The sequence below is a fragment of the Rhinopithecus roxellana genome, chromosome 6, assembly GCF_007565055.1.
Source record: "Rhinopithecus roxellana isolate Shanxi Qingling chromosome 6, ASM756505v1, whole genome shotgun sequence".
Taxonomy (NCBI): Eukaryota; Metazoa; Chordata; class Mammalia; order Primates; family Cercopithecidae; genus Rhinopithecus; species Rhinopithecus roxellana.
The window spans coordinates 97,958,174-97,981,520 of record NC_044554.1 but is presented as its reverse complement, the minus strand read 5'-3'; the positions used below and the strand labels follow the sequence as shown (position 1 = coordinate 97,981,520).

At 49.4% G+C, this 23,347-nt stretch overlaps 1 protein-coding gene across 7 annotated transcripts in view; it reads left to right on the top strand.

Moving 5' to 3' along the window:
• The window catches only part of HIP1 (huntingtin interacting protein 1), a 216,113-nt gene that overhangs the window by 132,715 nt on the left and 60,051 nt on the right, over window positions 1-23,347 (top strand). For 3 of the 7 annotated variants that reach the window (XM_010387446.2, XM_030932116.1, XM_030932114.1), the window contains exons 2-5: window positions 7,363-7,426; window positions 15,637-15,779; window positions 16,039-16,095; window positions 22,716-22,796. In XM_010387446.2, coding sequence (XP_010385748.1) covers window positions 7,363-7,426; window positions 15,637-15,779; window positions 16,039-16,095; window positions 22,716-22,796 — 345 coding nt within the window. Of the gene's footprint in view, window positions 1-7,362; window positions 7,465-8,987; window positions 9,007-15,636; window positions 15,780-16,038; window positions 16,096-22,715; window positions 22,797-23,347 lie in introns of those variants that run through there. The other 4 variants (XM_030932115.1, XM_030932118.1, XM_030932117.1 and 1 more) reach the window with 3 other exon arrangements.

Genomic DNA, 23,347 nt, shown 5'->3' with positions numbered 1-23,347 from the left:
ATTTCTTACCCAAGAGCCACCTGGCCTCACTGTTCATTGTTCCTTTGGGTCCTTTTCTTACAGTGTCTCTCCCAGCCTGTGACCCTTGCTGCTATCCTCCCCCTATCTAGGTCCAGAGCCTCTGCATCATCTTTTTTTTTTGAGACGGAGTCTCACTCTGTCGCCCAGGCTGGAGTGCAATGGCGGGATCTCGGCTCACTGCAACCTCCACCTCCCATGTTCAAACAATTCTCCTGCCTCAGCCTCCCAAGTAGCTGGGATTATAGGCATGAGCCACTCAGCTTATTTTTTGTATTTTAGTAGCAATGGGGTTTCACCATGTTGGCTAGGCTGGTCTTGAACTCCTGGCCTCAAGTGATCTGTCCCTCTCGGCCTCCCAAGTCTCTGTATCATCTTGGAGGCACCATGGATGCATCCCTCCGCTGTCTCCCTATAACCCGGAGCTCCTATCTGCCAGTCCTACTGAAGCTCGTTTTATAGCTCACATTATATTGGGTCATTTCCATTTTCACATCTTTCATTTTGGTTCCATTTTTCCTGTACTTTTATGCTATTAAATAGCTTCTGGTGGGGCACGGTGGTTCACACCTATAATCCCAGCACTTTAGGAGGTTGAAGTAGGAGGATTGCTTGAGGCCAGGAGGTCAAGACCAGCCTGGGCAACATAATGAGGCCCCGTCTCTATTAAAAAAAAAAAAAAAAAAAAAAAAAAAACAATTAGCCAGGCATAGTGGTACATGCCTGTGGTCCTAGCTACTCAGGAGGCTGAGGTGGGAGGATCGCCTGAGCCCAGGAGGTGGAGGCTGCGGTAAGCTATGATTGCACCACTGCACTCCAGCCTGGGTGATAGAGCAAGACCCTGTCTCCAAATAATAATAATAATACATTAAATAAAAATACAGCCAGGCACGGTAGCTCACGCCTCTAATCCCAATACTTTGAGAGGCCGAGGCAGGCCGATCACCTCAGATCAGGAGTTCGAGACTAGCCTGCCAACATGGCGAAACCCCATCTCTACTAAAAATATAAAAATTAGCCAGGTGTGGTAGTGTGCAACTATAATCCCAGCTACTTGGGAGTCTGAGACAGGAGTATCACTCAAACCTAGGAGGCAGAGGTTGCAGTGAGCCAAGATCGCGCCATTGCACTTCCTGGGCGATAGAGCAAGACTCCATCTCAAAAAAACAACAACAACAACAACAATTTCCTCCCTGAATTCCCACCTCCAGGCTCCATCCAGCTCTACCCCAGCTGCCGCTGCTGCTGTCCCATTCCCCTCCACCTGCTGTCATCCCTTCTTGCCACTCAGAAGCTGACTGGCCTTCCATAGGCAGCCTCACCTGCTTCCTGGCGTCTCCCCCATCCGCCTGCCCCTCAGGCTGCACGCTCCATGTTCTTCCACTTTGATGCCTTTACTTGTGGCACTTCCTCTGCCCGGAAGGCCTGTCGTCTGTGTCCAGAACCCTGGACCCAGTCCCCTGCAAGCCCGAGCCCCTCCACAGTACAGAGTGGGTGGTGGTTCGGGGCTCGGAACCGAAGAGTATGACCTCAGGTGAGTTTCTCCGCCTTTCTGAACAACAGCCCTCCGCACCCCAGAGTTCCTATGAGGCATACATGAGAGAAGTGGGTAACGGCAGGGACAGTAGCTGGGCCGAGTTATCCCTCCTTTCCCTTTAAGAAGTCTTCCTTGAGCAGCGTCTTCGTTTAAAAGATTTCTCTCTGCTTTCAACACTACTGCACAGAACTTTCCTGATTCTCAGCTACACACACACACTCAGAGGATCCGTAGTTACAAACTCATGGTATATTATTTTACTTGGCTTATGGGAATTTTAAAGATGAGGGCTCACTATGTTGCCCAGGCTGGTCTTGAACTCGTGTCCTCAAGTGATCTTCCCGCCTGAGTCTCCTAAGGTACTGGGATTACAGGCATGAGCCACCGCATCCAGCCCCATTTCCAGCATTTCCAACTACCTGGTGTGGTCCTCTTCCTCACGGCCTGTATTCCTTACAGGCCCTCCCAAACCCCCTGGAACTTAACCATGTGCAAGTCAGCATCTTACAGATTTGGATTTCTTGTCCTTCTACGTTTTTATATGCCTTATAAGTCCTTTCTGACTGCAGGCAACCTTGATGGCCTCTGGAAGTATGGAGACTTTGCCCAGGGGTCTGTCTGCAGCCAGAATCTTGCCATTGTCATGGTGCCCAAGGGAAGAACATGGTTTAAATGGCTGTAATGCACTTGAGGAAACGTGCAGGGAAGACAGCAGTGCTTGGGACAGTTCTGTCACTGAGGACTAAGGTCCAGAGAAGGATGTGTTAAGAGGAAGCTGTAAGCACTGTGTCTCCGTAGGAGAGAAGAAGTACTGCTTCATGGAGAGGTTTAGGGGAATCAACTTGTCACTTCTTTATTGCATTTTTTTTTTTTTTTTTTTTTTTTTTTTTTTTGAGACAGGGTTTTGCTCTGTCGCCCAGTCTGGAATGCAGTGGGGGTGATCACGGCTCACTGCAACCTCTGCCTGCTGGGCTTAAGCAATCCTCCCACTTCAGCCTCCCTAGTAGCTGGGACTATAGGTATGCACTACCACACCTGGCTAACGTTTGTATTTTTTATAGAGACGGGGTTTCACCATGTTGTCTGGGCTGATCTCAAAATCCTGGCCTCAAGCGATCCTCCCACCTCAGCCTCCCAAAGTGCTGGCCAGGGATTCCTTCCTGACTGCTCTCCCCCTCACCCTGCAGAGCCAACGGCTGTGCTCAGGAGGCCCCAAATCATGTGCTGTAGGGGAAGCATCGCATGTCATTCTTGTCCTCCCAGAGGACCCCATCTGATGGGGAAAGGACCCTGTAATTAGTTTCCTGGGGCTGTCACAGATTGCCACTAACTGGGTGGCTGCATTCTCTCACCGTCTTGCAAGGTAAAGCAGTGCTGTCTCTGAAAGCTCTAGAGAAGGAGCCTCTTTTTTTTTTTGAGACAGAGTCTCACTCTGTCACCCATGCTGGAGTACAGTGGCTTACTGCACCCTCAACCTCCTGGGCTTAAGCAATCCACCTGCCTCAACTCCCTAGTAGCTGGGACTACAGGCATGCACCACCACACCTGCCTAAGTTTTGTATTTTTTAGTAGAGACACGGTTTCGCTGTGTTGGCCAGGCTGGTCTTGAACTCCTGACCTCAAGTGATCCTCCCGCCTCTGCCTCTCAAAGTGCTGAGATTACAGGTGTGAGTCACTGCACCCGGCTGGGAAGGATCCTTTCTAGCTTCTCGTGGCCGCTGACTGTCCTTGGCATTCCTTGGCTTGTAGACGCATCACTCGTCTCTGTCTCATTTCACGCAGCATCCTCCCTGCGTGTCTCTGGATCCCTACATTCTTCTTCAAGGATCACCAGTCGTACTACATTCCGTAATATGACCCTACTCCAGTATGACCTCATCTTAACTCATTACATCTGCAAACGCCCTATTTGTAAATAAGATCATATTCATAGGTACGGGGGGAAGGGTTTGGACGTGATCATATCTTTTTGTGGGGCGGGGGTACACAATTCAACTCACAACAGAGGTTATACTGTTTAAAAGTCAAGTCTGGTAGGGAGAAGAAAATATATAAGGAGACATGGATTTAAGAACATATTCGTTAGCCGGGCGTGGTGGTGGGCGCCTGTAGTCCCAGCTACTAAGGAGGCTGAGGCAGGAGAATCGCTTGAACCCGGGAGGCAGAGGTTGCAGTGAGCTGAGATCGTGCCACTGCACTCCAGCCTGGTGACAGAGCAAGACTCCATCTCAAAAAAAAAAAAAAAAGAACATATCCGAGAATTTAAAAAAACAGCAGCTGGATTGGCAGTGTGCAGCTATAGTCCCAGCTACTTAAGAGGCTGAGGTAGGAGGATCGCGGGAACCTAGGAGTTCAAGTCTCTCCAGCCTGGGCAACATAGCGAGACAGCAAAACCCTATCTCTTTAAAAAAAAAAAAAAAAAAAATGCTGGCCAGGTGCTGTGGCTCACGCCTGTAATCCCAGCACTTTGTGAGGCTGAGGCGGGTGAATCACTTGAGGTCGGAGTTTGAGACCAGGCTGGTCAACATAGCAAAACCCTGTCTCTACTAAAAATACAAAAAAAAAAATTAGCCAGGCGTGGTGGCAGGCACCTGTAATCCCAGCTACTCGGGAGGCTGAGGCAGGAGAATTGCTTGAACCCAGGAGGTGGAGTTTGCAGTGAGCCAAGATCATGCCACTGCACTCCAGCCTGGGCAACAGAGTAAGACTCTGTCTAAACAGGAAAAAAAAAAAAGGTTTTTATTTCCAAAGGATAGAGTCCTAGGAGTGAGATTACTGGGTCAAAGTTGTTTTTTGTTTTTGTTTTTGTTTTTGTTTTTTTTTTTTGAGGCAGAGTCTCGCTCTGTAGCCCAGGCTGGAGTGCAGTGGTGCGATCTCGGCTCACAGCAAGCTCCGCCTCCCTGGTTCACGCCATTCTCCTGCCTCAGCCTCCTGAGTAGCTGGGACTACAGGTGCCCACCATCACGCCCGGCTAACTTTTTGTATTTTTAGTAGAGATGGAGTTTCACCGTGTTAGCCAGGATGGTCTCGATCTCCTGACCTCATGATCCGCCCACCTCGGCCTCCCAAAGTGCTGGGATTGCAAGTGTGAGCCACCGCGCCCGGCCCAAAGTTTTGTTTTCTTTTTTTTAACCTTTCATTATAGAAAAGTTCAAACATATACAAATATGAAGACTAATCCAAGAAGCCCTGGTGTAGCCCCAGCATCAACAAGGAACTTGTGGCCAAACATATATCCTATGGACAAAGGGTCAGCATTTTCTGAAAAGAGCCAGTTAGTAAATATTTTAGGCTTTGCAGGCCACATGGTCTCTATCACAACCATTCAACTCTGCCTTTGTAACACAGAAGCAGCCTCAGCTGATATTAAATGAATACATAAATACATGAGAGTGGGTGAATTCTAATAAGCTTTCTTTTCTTTTCTTTTTCTTTTGTTTTTGTTGTTGTTATTGTTGTTGTTGTTGAGATGGAGTCTCTCTTTCTCACCCAGGCTGGAGTACAGTGGTGGGGTCTCGGCTCACTGCAACCTCCGCCTCCCAGGTTCAAGCAGTTCTCCCACCCCAGCCTCCCAAGTAGCTGGGATTACAGGCGCCCGTCACCATGCCCAGCTAATTTTTGTATTTTTAGTAGAGATGGGGTTTTACCATGTTGGCCAGGCTGGTCTCAAACTCCTGACCTCAGGTAATCCACCCGCCTCGGCCTCCCAAAGTGCTGGAATTACAGGCGTGTACCATAGTGCCCGGCCATAAGCTTTATTTTCAAAACCAGGTGTTAGTCTAGTCTTGTTGTGGCTTGTAACTGTAGTTTGCTGATCCGTGAGTCTATACCATCAACCACCAAATTTTTTATTTTCCGGATTATTTGAAGTAAATCTTAGACATTGTATCATCTTGCCAGTAAATATTTCAGTATGAACCTGTTTAAAAAAAAAAACTCTTTAAAAATTAACCATAACATATTTATCACACCTAAAATTTTAAAGGTAATTCCTGACTGGGGACAGTGGCTCATGCCTGTAATCCCAGTGTTTTGGGAGGCTGAGGTGGGAGGATCACTTGAAGCCAGGAGTTGGAGACCAGCCTGGGCAACACAGCAAGACCCCATCTCTACCAAAAATAAAGAAAATAACTGAGCATGGTGGCATGCGCCAGTAATCCCAGCTACTCAGGAGGCTGAGGCAGGAGGATTGCTAGAGCCCAGGAGATGGAAGCTGTGGTAAGCCATGACTGTGCCACTGCACTCCAGCTTGGGGGACAGAACAAGATCCTCTCTCAGGAAAAAAAAAAAAAAACAAACTAGAGGTTTTTCAGCCCATTTGCAGAATTTTCCAGGAGATATATTCAAGTGAGAAAACCAAGATGTAGAGAAGTCTATATATGACAATCTAATTTGTGCAGAACAATGGCAAAATTAACCTCTTCAGTATGTAGGTATTTATGTGTATGTGTGGGTGTATGTATGTGATACATAACAGGTTTTTAACATGGGTTATAGGGATAGAATGACATCAAAACAGAAAAAGGAAAAAATCTGTACTTAAGAAAACAGCCTACATGGTATAATCCCATTTCTGTGTTTGTGCAAATGTACTGCTATGTATATGCACTTTGCAAAATTAAAGAGAGTTATGATTTGGCTGGGTGCAGTGGCTCACGCCTGTAATCTCAGCACTTTGGGAGGCAGAGGCGGGAGGATCACTTGAGGTCAGGAGTTCGAGACCAGCCTGGCCAACATGGCAAAACGCCGTCTGTACTAAAAATACAGAAATTAGTTGGGCATGGTAGTGCACGCCCGTAATCCCAGCTACTCGGGAGGCTGAGGCAGGAGAATTGCTTTAACGCGGGAGGCAGGGGTTGCAGTGAGCCACAATCGTACCACTGCACTGTAGCCTGGGCGACAGAGTAATAAGACTCCGTCTCAAAAGGAAAAAACACAAGGCCTGTAATCCCAGCACTTTGGGGCGGGCGGATCACCTGAGGTCAAGATTTCAAGACCAGCCTGGCCAACCAACATGGTGAAACCCCATCTCTACTAAAAATACAAAAATTAGCCGGGTGTGGTGGCGGGTGCCTGTAGGCCCAGCTACTTGGGGGGCTGAGGTGGGAGAATTGCTTGAACCTGGGAGGCAGAGGTTGCAGTGAGCTGAGATTGGGCCACTGTACTCCAGCCTGGGTGACAGAGCGAGACTCCTCAAAAAAAAAAAAAAAAAAAAAGAGTTACAATTTTAAAAACGATTGAGAGGGAATGTTTAATGTCATTTGATGTCATTAAGGAAGTACAAGGGAATTTGCTTAGGAGCTGGAAAATGCCCAAGAGTATGGGAAAACAAAGACTTGGTGGCCACTGCCGGTGCTGGTCAGCCAGGGAAGGCTCCGTGGAAGGTTTAGAGGGGAGAGAGGGGCAGCTGGATGCTCTTGGGCCACAGTCGCTCCCTGATCTCTGCGCCTCTTCCTCCTGCTCCTGGAGAAATAATGTTTCCCTGGGGGATGAAAAGCATCTCTTTGTGCGGGCTTTAATTGCCATGTTGTTGTGCCAAGGGAGTGAGTGGCAGGCGGGAGCAGCAGCTGGGCACAGCCAATGCCAGGCAGCGGTGCCCGCTCCCTCAGGATGGCCCAGCCAGCTGACTCCCGGGAGCGCTGCCCACCTCTGCCCCCAGCTGGGCGCCTGCAGAGGAACCGACCACCCGTGGGGCTGGGGGGATGGCTGGAGGAGGAGAAAGGGGCAGGCATCTGGGAGGGTCTCAGCCACTCTCAGAGGCTTATTCATCTCATCCTCATTTCCCCTCCCCCCTTCTTGTTTTTCAGACTGTCAGCATCAATAAGGCCATTAATACGCAGGAAGTGGCTGTAAAGGAAAAACACGCCAGAAATATCCTTTTGGATGTTGCTTGGAAGACCGACCCCGAGGCAGGTCAACTCGTGGGGACTGAGGTCAGGGCCAGGCTCCCTTGCTCAGCTCCAGGAAGGGGCAGCCCTGCACAGGCCAGGTCCCTGCAGCTTCTGATGGCGGCAGCTTCTCAGAGAGCGCTGGCTGCAGAGACCACAGACCTTCCGGGTGGCAGACACCAAAGAGGCCGTGGAGCTCAGGCCTGTCAACTTGCCAAAGATCCTGCTCCTTTCCTTGAAGACTTAAGCATTCCTTTTTTTCTTTTTCCAAACGGGGTCTTGCCATGTTGCCCAGGCTGGAGTGCAATGGCATGATCATACCTCACTGCAGCCTCCAACTCCTGGGTTTATGCAGTCCTCTCGTCTCAGCTCCGCGTAGCTGGGACTACAGGTGTGCACCACTACACGTAGCTAATTTATTTTATGTTTTGTAGAGATGGGGTATTTCTCGTTGCCCAAGCTGGTCTCAAGCTCCTGACTTCAAGCAATCCTCCGCCCTCTGTCACCCCAAATTGCTGGGTTATGAGGGAGAGCCACTGCGCCTGGCCGACTCAAGCTCTGTAGAATGTCGAAGTCACTTGAAAGTCACTTTCCCTGTAGAATGTCGAAGTCACTTGAAAGTCACTTTCCTTTGAGAGATCTCCTGGGGATCTGGAGGGATCTTCACCTGTTATCGAAGCCCTCCAGTTCCTCTCTTTGCCCACAGGGACACGGGGACCACTCCTCTGGGGATTGCATAATCAATAATCCTCTCCTTTTCTAAGCATGAAAGGAAAAAAAGAAAAAGAAAAAGAGAGTATATTTTTTTCTTTTTTGAGACAGAGTCTCACACTGTTGCCCAGGCTGGAGGGCAGTGGCGTGTTCTTGGCTCACGATTCTTGTGCCTCGGCCTCCCGAGTAGCTGGGATGATAGGCTTATGCCACCACACCCGGCTAATTTTTGTAATTTTAGTAGGGACGGGGTTTCGCCATGTTGGCCAGGCTGGTCGTGAATACCCCTTACTAAAGTGCTGGGATTAGAGGCATGAGCCACCACTCTTGGCCGAAAGAAGAAAGTCTTAGCTTCAGAGGTTGAGTGGCCTTAAACCGAGGCAGGGACCCTCTACCTTCGTGAACAGGTTCAACCTATGCCAGAGGGGAGAAGGCAAGAGCCTTGAAGTGGATTAGGGAATGGATGGCTTGAAAGCCCTCTGTAAGCCCACCACACATAGGAGCAGCCTATGGCTTTGTAGAGAGGTGCAGGACCGTGCTGGCTGATGAATACCTAGGGATCTGCCTTCGAGTTGCAGAATCCGGGAGCTGGAGAGCTTAATCCCCAAAGGCTGAAGGAGAGAGGCTGCCAGGGGGATGGCTAAGCTTTTAACTCTCTGTGTGCTGCACCAGAGCAAGGTGGAGTTCCAGGCAAGCAGAGTTGGGACTTTTTTTTTTTTTTTTTTTTGAGACAGAGTCTTGCTGTGTCGCCCAGGCTGGAGTGCAATAGCATGATCTCAGCTCACTGCAACCTCCGCCTCCCAAGCTCAAGAGATCCACCTGCCTCAACCTCCCAAGTAGCTGGGACCACAGGTGTGTATCACTACCCCTGGCTAATTTTTGTATTTTCAGTAGAGACAGGGTTTTGCCACGTTGCTCAGGCTAGTCTCAAAACTCCTGAGCTCAAGCCATCCTCCTGCCTTGGCCTCCCAAAGTGCTGGAATTACAGGCATGAGCCACCGCGCCCAGCCTCGGAGGCTGCGCCCAGCCTCGGAGGCTGGACTTCTGTCTACAATGGGAAGCTCCTCCTTGCCTGGGCTCTTGGTTGCTGTGCCACAGCCAGGCAGGCCAGAGCAGCTTGTCCCGAAGCCTTCTAGCCTCAACCCCTAGAGGCGACCCTCCAGGTTAGCTAGCCAGAGAAGCCCAGCATTGCTTAGTGTGGTGTGTGAACTGCTGTTTGCTAGACGGAAAGCAGCTTACCTTTAGTGGGAAGATGCTTTGGCTGGAATTAGCATGGGGCCGCAGAACCTCTCTGGGGTAACCCAGAAGTCCAGTCCTACGCAAGCCTAGCTAGATCTTGCTCTTTTTCTCCCCCCAGAAAGACACAGGCCCCTTTCTTTCCTGCACCACGTTTGGTACCCTTGCGATGATCCAAAGCGAACGAAGAAAAGCCTTTATTTTAAATGGCCCAGTTGATTTTCTCAGAGGAAATGACTCAGCGCTGACCCTTACCTACAAATAATTTGTGATCAATCTGATAAACGATATGAGTAAGGGAGAGACAGTTGTCACCGGGCAGCGTGCTGTTCAGGACAAGACATGGGCGCAGAGAGGCCAGGCCTGCAGCGGCAGGGTCACGCCACATGCTGCCAGGGAGGCTCCCTGGGAGGAGGGAAGGTACCCTGCAAGGAGATTCTGACATCCTGCCACTGGAACTCTCGGGCTCACTCTGGGACCTTGAGTGGGGCCTCCATGAGCCTTAGTCACTTTCTGTCCAATCAAAGGTTGGACAAAGAAGATTTCAGGCCAGGCGTGGTGGTGGCTCACGCCTGTAATCCCAGCACTTTGGAAGGTGAAGGCGGGTGGATCACCTGAGGTCAGGAGTTCGAGACCAGCCTGGCCAACATGGTAAAACCCCGTGCTACTGAAAATACAAAAATTAGCCAGGCATGGTGGCAGGCACCTATAATCCCAGCTACTTGGGAGGCTGTGGCAGGAGAATCACTTGAACCCTGGGAGGCAGAGATTGCAGTGAGCTGAGATCATGCTACTGTGCTCCAGCCTTGCCAACAAGAGCAAAACTCCATTTCAAAAAAACAAAGTAGATTTCAAAGATTTAACAGTTCAGCTCTAACATTCTATGAGTATGTGATTCATAATTTCTAAATGGTGAATAAATCTTGAAAAATCAACTCCATACAGTAGGGTTTGAAATGCCTAATTAAAGATTATTTATTTATTTATTTATTTTTTTTGAGGCAGGGTCATGCACTGTCACCCAGGCTGGAGTGCAGTGACACAGTCAGGCTCAAGTAATCCTCCCGCCTCAGCCTCCTGAGTAGCTGGGACTATAGGCACATGCCATCATGCCTGGCTAATTTTTTATAGAGATGGGGTCTCGCCATGGCCCAGACTGGTTTTGAACTCCTACCTGGGCTCAAGCAGTCCTCCCGCTGAGCCACCACGCCCAGCCCATTTATCTATTGTCGGGTCTTTTATCAGCTGCCTTAGATAAAAACTGAATAAGCATTAGGAAGTCTGACTTCAGACATGCTGCTTACACATTTATCACAGATGCCTAAATGGTGAAAAGATTGGCCCGCCACCTTGGTATTCACTCCTGGAGGGCTGGGGACTGAGTCTTATTTTTCTTATTTTCTTTTTTTTCTCCCTGAATGGATTTTACAGTCTTTGACACACACTTGGGGCATAAAAATGCTTATAATGTGAAAGAATGCCAGAAAGGTCTCCTTGCCCATTTCAAAGTCAGGGTTCCTGAGCCCGGTGCGGTGGTTTGCACCTGTAATCCCAGCACTTTGGGAGGCCCAGGCAGGAGGATCACATAGCCCAGGAATTCAAGACCAGCCTGGGCAACATAGTGAGACCCACCTCTACAAAAAATAAAAAATTAGCTAAGTGTGTTGGTGCATGCCTGTAGTCCCAGCTACTTGGGAGGCTGAGCAGGGAGGATCAGTTGAGCTCAGAAGTTGGAGGCTGCAGTGAGCTATGATTGCACCAATGCACACCAGGCTGGGCAACAGAAGGAGACTCTGTCTCTCAAAAATTAATTAATTGGCCGGGCGCAATGGCTCAAGCCTGTAATCCCAGCACTTTGGGAGGCTGAGATGGGCGGATCATGAGGTCAGGAGATCGAGACCATCCTGGCTAACACAGTGAAACCCTGTCTCCACTAAAAAAAATACAAAAAAACTAGCCGGGCGAGGTGGCGGGTTGTAGTCCCAGCTACTCTGGAGGCTGAGGCAGGAGAATGGCATAAACCCGGGAGGCGGAGCTAGCAATGAGCCGAGATCCGGCCACTGCACTCCAGCCTGGGCCACAGAGCGAGACTCCGTCTCAAAAAAAAAAAAAATTAACAAAATTAATTTTAAATTTAATAAAATAAAGCTAGGGTCCCCAGCTAGCTCTGCACTCAGCTTCGGTTTAGGAGGCTGCTCTCAGGAAAAGTAAGCACTGTCCACTGGGAGAAGGGAGTACGGGGAGGCTGGGGGTTGCTGGTCTCTCCTCACTGCTTCCTTGCAGTCTGCAGGGGCTGTGCTTTAAGTGGAACCAAAAATTATTTCAGAAATCACTCCTACACCGAGGTCGGGTGCGGTGGCTCACACCTGTAATCCCAGAACTTTGGGAGGCCAAGGTGGGCGGATCTCTTGAGGCCAGAAGTTCGAGGCCAGCCTGAGCAACATGGCGAAACCCCATCTCTACTAAAAATACAAAAATTAGTCAGGCATGGTGGCGGGCACCTGTGATCCCTGCTACTTGGGAGGCTGAGGCACGAGAATTGCTTGAACCTGGGAGGTGGGGTTTGCAGTGAGCCAAGACTGTGCCACTGTACTCAAGGCTGGGTGACAGAGTGAGACCCTGTCTTAAAAAAAAAAAATAGAAAGAACGAAAGAGAGAGAGAGAGAGAAGGAAGGAAGGAAGGGGAAAGAGAGAGAGAGGGAAGGAAGGAAGGAGAGAGAGAGAGAAGGAAAGAAAGAGAAAAAGAAAAAAAGAGAAAGAAAGGAGGAAAGAGAAAGAAAGAAGGAAGGAAGGAAGGAAGGAAGGAAGGAAGAAAGGAAGACTCTTACATCAAAAGCTGACTTTAGCTTCCAGACCCAAACATCTGTTTAAGCCCACCCCTCTCTAAATGAAAATGTCATTGGCGAAAGGAGCTTTATGGTATCTTCCAGTTCAGAAGCAAAATAACATGTGCTCCGGGTGAGTCATTTAGTTTCCTACCTGAGGCGAGTCTTTCTGCCCTAAATGATAGCGCACTTGTGACCTGAGCCTTGCTGAGTAAAGCCTAAAGTTCCGGGCACAGAGTTGTCCTTACAGCTGATGGTGCCCAGTTGGTGGGTCTGTGAATCTTGTCGAAGCACACAATTACAAAAGTGGAAATTCTCCCTTCACTCCACAAAGAGCTCACTAATGACAGAGATCTAGAATGCTGAACTTAAAATCATGTGAGGCCAGAGGGACATTTATTTTGAGATGGAGTCTCGCTCTGTCGCCCAGGCTAGAGTGCAGTGGTGCGATCTCTGCTCACTGCAGCCTCCACCTCCCAGATTCAAGTGATTCTCCTGCCTCAGCCTCCCGAGTAGGTGGGATTACACACATGCACCACCATGCCCACCTAATTTTTGTACTTTTAGTAGAGATGGGGTTTCACCATGTTGGTCAGGCTGGTCTCGATCTGCTGACCTAATGAGCCGCCCGCCTCAGCCTCCCAAAGTGCTGGGATTACAGCCGTGAGCCACCACGCCCGACCCTGGTGAACATTTATTACATGCAAACTGACAACTATCTGCAGGGGGTGGGTGTGTTTGGATTTAGGCCTGGGGAGAAGCGGTTCCAGGATCCCATATATGGGAAATTCAAGGTGTGGAGACATTGAAGGTGCCCCTGAACGGGGCCAGGCAGGTTTATGGAAGAAGTGGCATGTTCAGGTTTACAGAAAGTGCATTTTAGACAAAAGATTGCTGCTGTCAAGGCAAGTACAAGGCTGGCTAAATGGAAAGGGGCCGGAGGTGCTGCCTGGAGGAGGAACCAAGGGGTCAAGGTGCAGGATTCCCTGCAAGGACCAAGGTCCTTAATGAGGAGCGGAAGAACACCTTTGCTTTTTTTTTTTTTTTTTTTTTTGAGATGGAGTCTTGCTCTGTCACCCAGGCTGGAGTGCAGTGGTGTGATCCTGGCTCACTGCAACCTCCGCCTCCCAGGTTCAAGCGATTCTCTTGCCTCAGCCTCCTGAGTAGCTGGAATTACTGGCGCCCACCACCACACCCAGCTAATTTTGTATTTTTAGTAGAGATGGAGTTTCGCCGTGTTGGTCAAGCTGGTCTTGAACTGTTGACCTCAGTTGATCCATCCACCTCGGCCCCGCAAAGTGCTGGAATTACAGGTATGAGCCACTGCGCCCGGCCTGCACACCCTCACTTTTTTTTTTGAGATGGAGTCTTGCTGTGTCGCCCATGCTGGAGTGCAGTGGTGCGATCTCGGCTCACTGCAAGCTCCGCCTCCCGGGTTCACGCCATTCTCCCGCCTCAGCCTCCGAGTAGCTGGGACTACAGGCGCCCGCCACCACGCCCGGCTAGTTTTTTGTATTTTTAGTAGAGACGGGGTTTCACCATGTTAGCCAGGATGGTCTTGATCTCCTGACCTCGTGATCCACCCGCCTCGGCCTCCCAAAGTGCTGGGATTACAGGCTTGAGCCACCGCGCCCGGCCTCACCCTCACTTTTAATAATGCACAAGAAAGAACCTGAGGAAGCCCTCAGATATTGTTTAAAAGTTAGGTGTCATAAGACCAGACACAGTGGTTCATGCCTGTAACCCCAGCACTTTGCGAGGCCAAGAGGGGAGGATTGCTTGAGGCCAGGAGCTTGAGACCAGCCTGGGCAACATAGCAAGACCTCATCTCTATCAAAAATTTGAAAATGAGCCAGGCATAGTGGTGCATGCCTGTAGCCCCAGCTTCTTGGGAGGCTGAGGTAGGAGGATTGCCTGAGTCCAGGAGTTTGAGGTTACAGTGAGCTATGATCACACCACTGCACCCCAGTCTGGGCAACAGAGCAAGACCCTATCTCAACCACCACAACAAATAGCTATAGTTATTCCTGAAGGAGCCATCATCAACTCAGCATTCTCATAGAAAGGGCAACCCAATACCACCGTGGCCTACAGGGTATTTGTGCAAATTAGAAAAAGACAAACCTGTCTCTCGAGACACTTGCATCTCGGGAAATTGTCTACTCAAGTGGATTTTATTAGAACAAGTATTCCCATCTGCCCTAAAACTCCCAGAATTAATGTACAGTTCTATGGTATCTTAGCTCTGAGTGGTGCTCCCTCCAAGGCACTGCCAACCATGACTTGCACAACTGCTCGGTCCCCTGCAGTGGCTGGGTGCAGCCTCTATCCCCTGCAGTGGCTGGGTGCAGCTTCTATCCCCTGCAGTGGCTGGGTGCAGCCTCTATCCCCTGCACTGGCTGGGTGCAGGCTCATTCCCCTGCAGTGGCTGGGTGCAGGCTCATTCCCCTGCAGTGGCTGGGTGCAGCTTCTATCCCCTGCAGTGGCTGGGTGCAGCCTCTATCCCCTGCACTGGCTGGGTGCAGGCTCATTCCCCTGCAGTGGCTGGGTGCAGGCTCATTCCCCTGCAGTGGCTGGGTGCAGGCTCTATCCCCTGCAGTGGCTGGGTGCAGCCTCTATCCCCTGCACTGGCTGGGTGCAGGCTCATTCCCCTGCAGTGGCTGGGTGCAGGCTCTATCCCCTGCAGTGGCTGGGTGCAGCCTCTATCCCCTGCACTGGCTGGGTGCAGGCTCATTCCCCTGCAGTGGCTGGGTGCAGGCTCTATCCCCTGCACTGGCTGGGTGCAGGCTCATTCCCCTGCAGTGGCTGGGTGCAGGCTCTATCCCCTGCACTGGCTGGGTGCAGGCTCATTCCCCTGCAGTGGCTGGGTGCAGGCTCTATCCCCTGCACTGGCTGGGTGCAGGCTCATTCCCCTGCAGTGGCTGGGTGCAGGCTCTATCCCCTGCAGTGGCTGGGTGCAGCCTCTATCCCCTGCACTGGCTGGGTGCAGGCTCATTCCCCTGCAGTGGCTGGGTGCAGGCTCGTTCCCCTGCAGTGGCTGGGTGCAGCCTCTATCCCCTGCAGTGGCTGGGTGCAGCCTCTATCCCCTGCACTGGCTGGGTGCAGGCTCAGTCCCTGGCAGTGTCTGGGTGCAGCCTCTATCCCCTGCAGTGGCTGGGTGCGGGCTCGTTCCCCTGCAGTGTCTGGGTGCAGCCTCTATCCCCTGCAGTGGCTGGGCGCAGCCTCTATCCCCTGCAGTGGCTGGGTGCAGCCTCTATCCCCTGCAGTGGCTGGGTGCAGGCTCAGTCCCCGGCAGTGGCTAGGTGCAGCCTCTATCCCTTGCAGTGGCTGGTGCTGCAGGCTCGCTCCCCTGCAGTGGCTAGGTGCAGGCTGGGTCCCGGGAGGCAGAGCCCATGCCATTGTTTTCCATAACCCCCCTCACCGTGCATACTGGGCACCCACCATGAGAAAGGGGCACAGACCTTCTGGTCTGTTGTCAACCGCCTGCCTCTGTCTAGCAACGCAGTGCTCTGCTGGAAGTTCTGCCATGTGTTCCATAAACTCCTCCGAGACGGACACCCGAACGTGAGTTCCTAGGGCTGTGGGTTGGCAGGGAGCCAGGGACCCTTGTGGGGAAAGTAACTGCCTGGGCCACAGAGGCTGCTGTCCTCTCCCACACTGCCACCTTCTCCTGGCCTTTGGGTTCCCCATCAGAGGTGGGTGAACCTCTCTTCTATCAGCCTGTCCCCCGCGTCCAGGTTCACCTCCGCCTCTCTCCATCCTCCTTCCCTTTGTCTTTCCTTCCTTCTCCGTTCTCTCACGGGCTGTTCTTTTGCCTCTGCAGGTCCTGAAGGACTCTCTGAGATACAGAAATGAATTGAGTGACATGAGCAGGATGTGGGTGAGTTTGCAGATGTACCCAGGAGCCACCTGCTCCTCCTCTTCTTCCCCGGAGGCCGCAGAGTAAGAACTGAAGGGTGAAATAAATTGATCTCCTTCAGCTTGTTGAGGATTTCTCCCACGAGCGCCAGAGAGAGACTAAGGATGCCCCCAAAGAGTACCATGATATCCATAGTCTTGCCTGGGGTCCCTGGATGCTTCAGGAAAGTTCCAGGGCCCGGGAGCTTCCCCTGCCAATGGAAACTCATGTCACAAAGCTGTCCAAGGGTTGGGATCCCTCAGCAGTAGCTACACAGCCATGGTTCCTGGTTTTTTTTTTTTTTTTTTTTTTTTGGTAGAGATGGGGTCTCGCTATGCTGCCCAGGCTGGTCTTGAACTCCTGGCCTCAAGTGATCCTCCCACCTCAGCCTCCCAAAGTGCTGGGATCACACACATGAGCCACCTTGCCCAGCCCACAGTTCCTACTTCTCTTCTCCTTCCACTGGTCCCGTTGGAGTCATAATACATTGAGAATTAGAATTAGCATACCCAGTTCTTAATGCCAGAGCTTTTTCTTTCCTGTTTAGAGATTCTCAGTGCTTTAGGATGAGGGAGGAGGTAGGTGGCAATATCACAGTCCATTGTGATATCCTTTCCATTTGAAAGAGCGTTTCTATACACAGAGCACAATCACCCCAGATTCTGATGTCCATGGGTGTGTATATGGATAGGGGTAGTTTGCATTTTGAAGAATCTCCCTTGGCCGGGCGCAGTGGCACACACCTGTAATCCCAGCACTTTGGGAGTCCGAGGCAGGCAGATCACCTGAGGTCAGGAGTTTGAGACCAACCTAGCCCACATGATGAAACCCCGGCTCTACTAAAATTACAAAAATTAGCCGAGTATGGTGGCGTTTGCCTGTAATCCCAGCTACTTGGGAGGCTGAGGCAGGAGAATCGCTTGAACCTAGGAGGCAGAGGTTGTGGCGAGCCAAGATTGGGTCACTGCACTCCAGCCTGGGTGACAGAGTGAGACTCTGTCTCAAAAAAACAAAAAAAACAAAAACAAAAACAAAAAACTCCCTGGTTGATTCTGATATGTTCTTTTTTTTTTTTTTTTTTTTTTTGAGACGGAGTCTCGCTCTGTCGCCCAGGCTGGAGTGCAGTGGCCGGTTCTCAGCTCACTGCAAGCTCCGCCTCCCGGGTTTGTGCCATTCTCCTGCCTCAGCCTCCCGAGTAGCTGGGACTACATTAGCTGGGACTACAGGCGCCCGCCACCTCGCCCGTCTAGTTTTTTGTATTTTTTAGTAGAGACGGGGTTTCACCATGTTAGCCAGGATGATCTTGATCTCCTGACCTTGTGATCCGCCCGTCTCGGCCTCCCAAAGTGCTGGGATTACAGGCTTGAGCCACTGCCCCCGGCCTCTGATATGTTCTTTTGCCTCTACCAGTTGAGAACTACTACTTTAGCCTTTTTGCACAGTCTTACCTGTATCTGTCTGCACCTATAAAATGTTGGCAACTATGTAGTTTTATCTACCTGTCATAGGTGAGGAAACACAGGCCCAGAAAGGGAAGCAGCTTACCCTAAAGTCACAAAACTAGGTACCAGAACAAAGTCGAGAGTTGTCCCCAGATTGCCCAACTGTGTGCTAGAAAACATTCTCTGTAACATGTAAAGCTTAGGTCTTTTTCCTTTTTGTTAGAATTTGCCTGATATATATTTTGCCATCTTTTTACTTTAAGCATTCCTGTATTTTTACGTTTTAGAAATAACACTTATAAATAACATTTGGTTGGATTTTGTGTGGTTTGTGGTTGTTGTTTTTTATTCAGGATGGTAGTTTTGTCTTTTAACTGGGCATTTAGTCCATTTACATTTATTATACTACATGGTATGTTTAGATTTATGTCTCCCATTTGATTTTATGCTTTCTATTTGTCCCATCTGTTCTGCTTCTATTTCTCTCGTGCCTTGCTTTATTTTGGATTAACTGGGTAATTTTTCTCATTCTGTTTTTTCCTCATTACTATTTGGGAGGTTAAAAAACAAATCTACTTTTTTTAGTTTTGGCATGTTCTCTAATAATTACAAAATGCTTCCTTGGTTTATCTAGGTCTACCTTTCATATCTTTGTTTCTTGTATAACACAAAGACTTTAGAATATTTTAGTTCCATTCAGTTCCTCAATTTATCTGTTAGCATAATATTTTGGTTTTGATTATGTTTATCTTTAAACTCTGTAAGTTATTGTTTTATTTTCCTTGTTTTATTCTGTGCTCTCCATAGACCTTCCATCTGAGATCACTTTCTTTCTGCCTGAATTATTTATAACTTCCAAAATTGAGAGTCTACTGGCGGCTAACACCGTGTTTGCTTGTTTAAGAATGCTGTTTTTTTTTTTTTCTGGAGACAGAGTCTTGCTCTGTTGCCTAGGCCAGAGTGCACTGGCACAATCTCAGCTCACTGCAACCTCCGCCGCCCAGGTTGAAGTGATTCTCCTGCCTCAGCCTCCCAAGTAGCTAGAATTACGATGCCTACCACCACGCCTGGCTAATTTTTATATTTTTAGTAGAGATGGGGTTTTGCCATGTTGGCCAGGCTGATCTTGAACTCCTGACCTCAGGTGATCCACCCACCTTGGCCTCCCAAAGTGCTGAAATTACAGGCATGAGCCACCGCGCCCGGACGAGAATGTCATTATTTCAACCTCACTCATAGAAGGTATCTTCTCTGGGTTTAGGTTCTAAGGTGACAGTTATTTTCCCTCAGCACGTAGAGGATATTTTCAAGATATCTTTCCACTGACTTCTGGCTTTGATTATTTTCATGGAGTCGGCTGTGAGACACTTTTGCTCCTTTGAAGCTAACATGTGTTTTATCTCTGGCCATTTTAACATCTTAGAATGTGTCTAGGAGTGAATTTATTTTGGATTCTTTGGACGGTGGGTTAGTGTCTTTTATTAGTTGTGAAAATTTCTCATTGTCACTTCAAACATTGCCTGTGCTCCATTCTATCTTTTCCTTCTCAGATTTTTTTTTTTTTATATGGAGTCTCACTCTGTTGCCCAGGCTCACTGCAGCCTGCGCCTCCCAGGTTCAAGTGATTATCCTGCCTCAGCCTCCCAAGTAGCTGGGACTATAGGCATGCACCACCACACCCAGCTAATTTTTGTACTTTTAGTAGAGACGGGGTTTTGCCACATTGGCCAGGCTTGTCTCGAACTCCTGACCTCAAGTGATCTTCCCTCCTCGTCCTCCCAAAGTGTTGGAATTACAGGCATCAGCTACCGTGCCCAGTCCCTTCTCAGATTTTGGCTACATGTGTGTCAGACTTTCTTATCCTACCCCTCATGTCTCTAAACCACTCTTCCAGTTTTTTCCACCTATTTGTCTTTGCTGTATTCTGGATAATTTTTATCAGCTCTAGCCTTCTGTTTGCCTCATCTCCAGTTGGGTCTAATGTGTTATTAAACTTCTCCATAAGGTTTTCAATTTCATTTAGTACAGTTTTCTTTTCTTTTCTTCTTCTTCTTCTTTTTTTTTTTGTTTTTTTTTTTTTTTTTTTTTTGTTTTTTGAGACTGAGTTTTGCTCTTGTTGCCTAGGCTGGAGTGCAATGGCGCGATCTCCACTCACTGCAGCCTCCACCTCCCAGGTTCAAGCGATTCTCCTGTCTCAGCCTGCCAAGTAGCTGGGACTATAGGCGTGCACCACCATGCCTGGCTAATTTTATATGTTTAGTAGAGATGGGGTTTCACCATGTTGGCCAGGCTGGTTTCAAACTCCTCACCTCAGGTGATCCATCTGCCTCGGCCTCTCAAATTGCTAGGATTACAGTCATGAGCCACCACACCTAGCCCAATTAGTACAGTTTTCATTTCTTGAAGTTCTATTTTTTTTTTTTTTCCAAATCTGCTTGTTTTTTGCTGGGGGAGGTTGTTGTTTGAGACAGGGTCTCACTCTGTCACCCAGGCTGGAGTGCAGTGGTGCGATCATGGCTTACTGCAGCCTCAACCTCCCGAGCTCAGGTGATCCTCCCACCTCAGCCTCCCAAGTAGCTGGGACAACAGGTGTGCACCACCACACCCAGCTAATTTTTGTAGACGCAGAGTTTTGCCATGTTGCCCAGGGTGGTTTTGAACTCCTGGACTTAAGCAATCTGCCCACCTCAGCTTCCCAAAGCACTGCGATTATAGGCAGGAGGAGCCACTGTGTCCAGCCCTGCTTCTCCTCCTTTACAATTTGTTATGCTCTGCATATATTTTGAAACAGTGTCTTATTTCTTTAGATATACGAAGCAAAGTCATTTCATATATATTTTGTAATTCTATTATCTATTTTTTTTTTTTGAGACAGAGTCTCGCTCTGTCACCCAGGCTGGAGTACAGTGGCGCGATCTTGGCTCACTGCAAGCTCTGCCTCCCGGGTTCATGCCATTCTCCCGCCTCAACCTCCTGAGTAGCCAGAACTACAGGCGCCCACCACCACAACCAGCTAATTTTTTGTATTTTTAGTAGAGACGGGGTTTCACCATGTTAGCCAGGATGGTCTCGATCTCCTGACCTCGTGATCTGCCCGCCTTGGCCTCCCAAAGTGCTGGGATTACAGGTGCAAGCCACTGCGCCCAGCCTAGCTAAGGTCTTTAGAGATTTGTTTCTGTCCTCCGTCACTTTTGGTGCATTTTGCCCATGCGGTGTAGTTTTCTTTATGTTCGGTTATTTTCTACTTAAGCTGCTCATCTTCCTTGGAATTTTATCTATGGGGAATTCTTTGAAGTCTGTAATGAAGGCAGGTTCCTCCAGAGAGAATTGGCATTTGCTTCCATTGAGATCACTCGACATTAAATTCTCAGCTAAAGGTTTTGTGAATTTAGGGCAGATTTTCCTCCCCGGATCACAGTGGTGATTTGAGGCTGCAGAATTCTTCATAGTCCCTGGGGAGGACTTCCTCAGTGCAGGAGTACAAGCGTTTGTTATTTTATTTTTTACCTGTACTTCCCCTGTACCAAGGAGGCAGTCTTGTGTGTACGTGTTGGTGATGGTGGTGATGTTTTGAGACAGTTTCTTGCTCTGTCATCAAGGCTGGAGGTACGGTGACATGATCACAGCTCACTGCAGCCTCAACTTCCCGGGCTCAAGCAATCCTCCCACTTCAGTCTCCTGAATAGCCGGGACCACAGGTGCACACCACCACGCCCGGCTAATTTTTTAATTTTTTGTAGACGTGGGGTTTCGCCATGTTGGCCAGGCTGGTCTCAAACTCCTCAGCTCGAGCAATCCTCCCTCCTCGGCCTCCCAAAGTGCTGGGATTACAGGCATGAGCCACCATGCCTGGCTGACAGATTCCACTTCAGGACCCCATCCCATGTGTAAATAGTGTAGATGCTATTCGTCTATTGAATCCATCTGGAAGACATATTCCCTCCACTGTTCTTAGATAGAGACATGGAAGAAAAGAGCCCACAGGCAGACTATGATTTTGCCAAAGGTGGGAGACTCATCTTCTTTATTTTAAGATGGAGTCTCGCTCTGTCACCCAGGCTGGAGTGCAGTGGCACGATCTTGGCTCACTGCAACCTCTCCCTCCCAGGTTCAAGTGATTCTCCTGCCTCAGCCTCCCAAGTAGCTGGGACTACAGGCATGTGCCATCACACCCAGCTAATTTTTGTATTTTTTGTAGAGATGGGGTTTCACCATGTTGGCCAGCCTGGTCTTGAGCTCCTGACCTCAAGTGATCTGCCCACCTCGGTCTCCCAAAGTGCTGGGATTACAGGCATGAGCCACCATGCTTGGACAGAGTCAACATTCTTAAGTAGGCAGCTTTGTCCAAAATTTATCAAAGGAAGTCCTTATGTTTGTACAAAGGATTGTGCTTTAAGGAATGTTCATTGCAATGGTGTATGATAGCAAACATTTCAGCCGTTTGAATTGGCTTCAGCCCATTTGAATTTATTGAGTCAGTTCAATAAATTACAATAATACTGGTTGGTCACTAAAAAAAATGAAAGAAAGTTTAAGAAGTTGAATAAAATTGCAGCATATTAAGCAAGAAAAATAGATTGATTCTATTTACATTTAAGAATAAAGGTAGATGGCTGGGTGCGGTGGCTCACACCTGTAATCCCAGCACTTTGGGAGTCAGAGGTGGGTGGATCACCTGAGGTCAGAAGTTCAGGACTAGTCTGGTCAACATGGTGAAACCCCATCTCTACTAAAAACAACAAAAATTAGCTAGGCATGGTGCTCACACCTGTAGCGTAATTCCAGCCTTTTGGGAGGCCCAGGCAGGCAGATCACTCGAGGCCAGGAGTTTGAGACCAGCCTGGGCAACATGGTAAAACCATATCTCTACTAAAAATACAAAAATTGACCAGGCATGGTGGCACATGCCTGTAATCCCAGCTACTCAGGAGACTGAGGCAGGAGAATCACTTGAACCCAGGAGGCAGAGGCTGCAGTGAGCAGAGATCGTGCCACTGCATTCCAGCCTGGGCAAGAGAGCTAGACCCCATCTCTAAATAAATAACATAAAGGGGAGAAAAAGAAAAGAAGGTAGATTCTTTACCAGAGAATTTCTGGCCTCAGATCTCGCGACCGTCATGTTCTTGTTGTTGACTCTGCTTCCCCTCCTCTTCCTGAAAGGGCCACCTGAGCGAGGGGTATGGCCAGCTGTGCAGCATCTACCTGAAACTGCTGAGAACCAAGATGGAGTACCACACCAAAGTGAGTCTCTGCGGACAATTCTTCCGCCACCACCGCCTCCCCTGCTGTATCCCCTCAGCCCCTCCCTGGGCTCAGTTGTCGGCTCTTTCAGGTAATAGACAGCCCAGGCTTCTGAGGAAGTGTGTGCATCATGTACCCCAGCTGTGGGAGAGGAAAGCCATTGCCAGGCCCATAGGACGTGATGAGGGCTGGGAGTTTGGCCCATGTCTTCTGCACCCTTTGTTCCCCATTTTGCAACTAGAAAGAACAACTGGCCAGGCATGGTGGCTCACACCTATAATCCTAGCTGTTTGGGAGACCGAGGCAGACAGATCACCTGAGGTCAGGGGTTCAAGACTGGCCTGGCCAACATGGTGAAACCCGTCTCTACTAAAAGTACAAAAATTACCCGTGGTGGTGATGCATGCCTGTAATCCCAGCTACTCGGGAGGCTGAAGCAGGAGAATTGCTTGAACCCAAGACCAGGAGGCGGAGGTTGCAGTGAGCCAAAACCACGCCACTGTACTCCAGCCTGGGCGACAGAGTGAGACACTGTCTCAAAAAAACATAAA